We start from the raw sequence: 2,225 nt of genomic DNA, 5'->3' as shown, positions 1-2,225 counted from the left end.
GCAGGGGCGGGAGCGGGGGCACACCCAGACGCCCCCAGGCGGGCCAGGCAGGACGCGGCGGCCAGCTGGGACCCGGGCCCCAGGGTCTCCCAGGAGGCTGAGGACCAGGTGAGGCAGGCGGGCGCGGGGTGGGGCGGGCCGGCGTGGGCGGCCCCTGGCTGAGCCCCTCCCCCACAGTTCCTGTCGCTGGATGACCTCCCCGACTCCCGGACCAGTGTGGACCTGAGGACTGGCCAGGCGCCCAATGTGAGTGTCGGGGCGGGGGCGGGGGCGCCGGGCCCCCCGAGAGGCTCACCCCGCCCGCCCCGCAGGAGGTCCTCATCATCCCGCTCCTGCCCATGGCCCTGGTGGCCCCCGATGAGGCTGAGAAGAGCAGCAGCCCCCTGTACAGGTGGGGTGCGGCGGGGCGGGGCGGGGCGGGGCCGGGCCCAGCCGGGGCTTACAGCGGGCTTTCCCCGCACAGCTGTCAGGGGGAGGTCCTGGCCAGCCGGAAGGACTTCAGGATGAACACGTGCACCCCGCACCCCAGAGGGGCCTTCATGTTGGAGCCAGTGGGCATGTCCCCTGAGGACGCCCTGCTGCCCCCGAGCCAGAAGGGTGAGGGTGCCACTGGGGACCGGCGGGGCCCCGCCGACCCTCGACCCGCCCCAGAGGCCCCAGGGAGCGAGGAGCAGCCCATGGACGTGTCCTTGTGTGGGGGCGTGGCCCCGGTGGCCAGCCTCTGCCAGGAGCCAGGTGAGCGGAGGCCTAGGCACCCCGACCTGCCACTCCCTGCCGGTGGATGGGGGCTTCCCCCTCCGGCTTCATCCGGCACCCCAGGAACAGGTCCCCGGAGCCTTGGGGCCGACTGTCCTTGCTGCCCGCCAGGCCCCTCTCCAGAAGGCTGGCTGCCCGGGGGCGGGGGCGAAGAGGAGGCCGAGGCCCCCCTGGAGTGCGAGGAGCCCAGGAGCCCGCCACAGGTGGGAGCCCACACCTGCAGCCACCAGTCCTGGCCCTGGGGGTGCTCTTGGCGCCCCCCAGGTGGCCGCTGCTCAAGTCTAGAGCGAGCCTTGAGGTCCCCACACGGTGGCGGTTCTGGGCTGGGCAGGAAGGCTGTGCCCCTGGTCTCCGGCCAGGGGCCCCAAGGTGCTGCCGGTTCCTGGGTGGGGGGGTGGGAGGTGGTCCCACCCTATGCAGAATTCGGGCCCCCCAGAGCAGCGGGTGGAGGGTCCCCGTTTCTCTGCAGAGTGAGCAGCCCCAGAGGTACGTGCTGAGGGAGAGAGCGGCAGCCCTGCCCCCGCCGCAGGTGAGTGGGAGCCCCCCCCCAAAGCCCGGCACGCCAGGCTTCGGGTCTGGGTTGGGGTCCGCGGGGGCGCCTGGGGGAGGAGGCGCCCTCCCAGCGCCCGCCTGCTTGTGCGCAGGACGCCCCAGACCCGTGGCAGAGCCTGGACCCCTTCGACTCCTTGGACTCGAAGCCCTTCAGGAAAGGTAAACGGGGAGCGGTCTGCGCCCCGCATGCGAGGGGCCGGCGCTGACAGGCCGCCGCCCCCAGGCAGGCCCTACTCTGTGCCCCCCTGCGCCGAGGAGGCCCCGGGGCAGAAGCGCAAGAGGAAGGGCGCCAGCAGGCTGCAGGACTTCCACCAGTGGTGCCTGGCCGCCTGTGAGTGGGGCGCCGGGCGCGGGCCGGGGCGCCCTCCCTGCCCGCGGGCTGGCTCCCGCTGACCCGGGCCTCCCGCAGATGCTGACCACGCTGACGGGAGGAGGCCCCGGAGGAAGGGCCCGTCCTTCGCAGGTGAGGCCGGGGCCTGGGCGCTCCCGGGGGGGCCGGGAGCGGCGGGACTGGGCCAGCTCTGGGCCTCGCGCAGACATGGAGGTCCTGTACTGGAGGCACGTGCGGGAGCAGCTGGAGGCGCTGCGGAGGCTGCAGAGGAGGGAGGCAAGTGCGGGGGCGGGGCGGGGCGCCCAGGGGGCGGGCGGGGCGCCCAGCGGGCGGCGCCCTCACAGACCTCTGGCAGGTGGCCGAGCGGTGGCTGCCCCGGGCCGAGGAGGGGCTGTGGCCCGTGGAGGACGAGCGCCTGGGGGACCCGTTGGAGGACCTGGGGGCAGCAGGTGAGTGTGCGCGGCGGCCGGCGAGGGGGCGGAGCGCCTTCGCCCGCTGACCAGCCTTCTGGCGGCCTCTGACCTCCCAGATGACCTCCTGGAGCCCGAGGAGTCCCCCGAGCCCGCGAGGATGAGGCCCGAGGCGG

General features: G+C 74.9%; 1 protein-coding gene across 1 annotated transcript in view; it reads left to right on the top strand.

Annotated features, from left to right (window-relative positions):
• The first annotated feature begins 42 nt into the window (after positions 1–42).
• The window catches only part of NCAPH2 (non-SMC condensin II complex, subunit H2), a 3,140-nt gene continuing 957 nt past the window's right edge, over positions 43–2,225 (top strand). Inside the window, exons 1-12 of the mRNA XM_012735073.1 lie at positions 43–108; positions 178–246; positions 312–391; positions 464–735; positions 868–959; positions 1,226–1,285; positions 1,401–1,467; positions 1,532–1,639; positions 1,718–1,771; positions 1,845–1,915; positions 1,995–2,088; positions 2,169–2,221. Of these exons, the coding sequence (XP_012590527.1) occupies positions 339–391; positions 464–735; positions 868–959; positions 1,226–1,285; positions 1,401–1,467; positions 1,532–1,639; positions 1,718–1,771; positions 1,845–1,915; positions 1,995–2,088; positions 2,169–2,221 (924 nt within the window). The 5' untranslated portion in view covers positions 43–108; positions 178–246; positions 312–338. The remainder of the gene's footprint in view (positions 109–177; positions 247–311; positions 392–463; positions 736–867; positions 960–1,225; positions 1,286–1,400; positions 1,468–1,531; positions 1,640–1,717; positions 1,772–1,844; positions 1,916–1,994; positions 2,089–2,168; positions 2,222–2,225) is intronic.

This window comes from Condylura cristata, unplaced genomic scaffold (genome assembly GCF_000260355.1).
Source record: "Condylura cristata isolate star-nosed mole 26May11 unplaced genomic scaffold, ConCri1.0 scaffold00004, whole genome shotgun sequence".
Taxonomy (NCBI): Eukaryota; Metazoa; Chordata; class Mammalia; order Eulipotyphla; family Talpidae; genus Condylura; species Condylura cristata.
The sequence above is the reverse complement of the archived record's forward strand: the minus strand, read 5'-3'. Positions and strand labels throughout refer to the sequence as shown.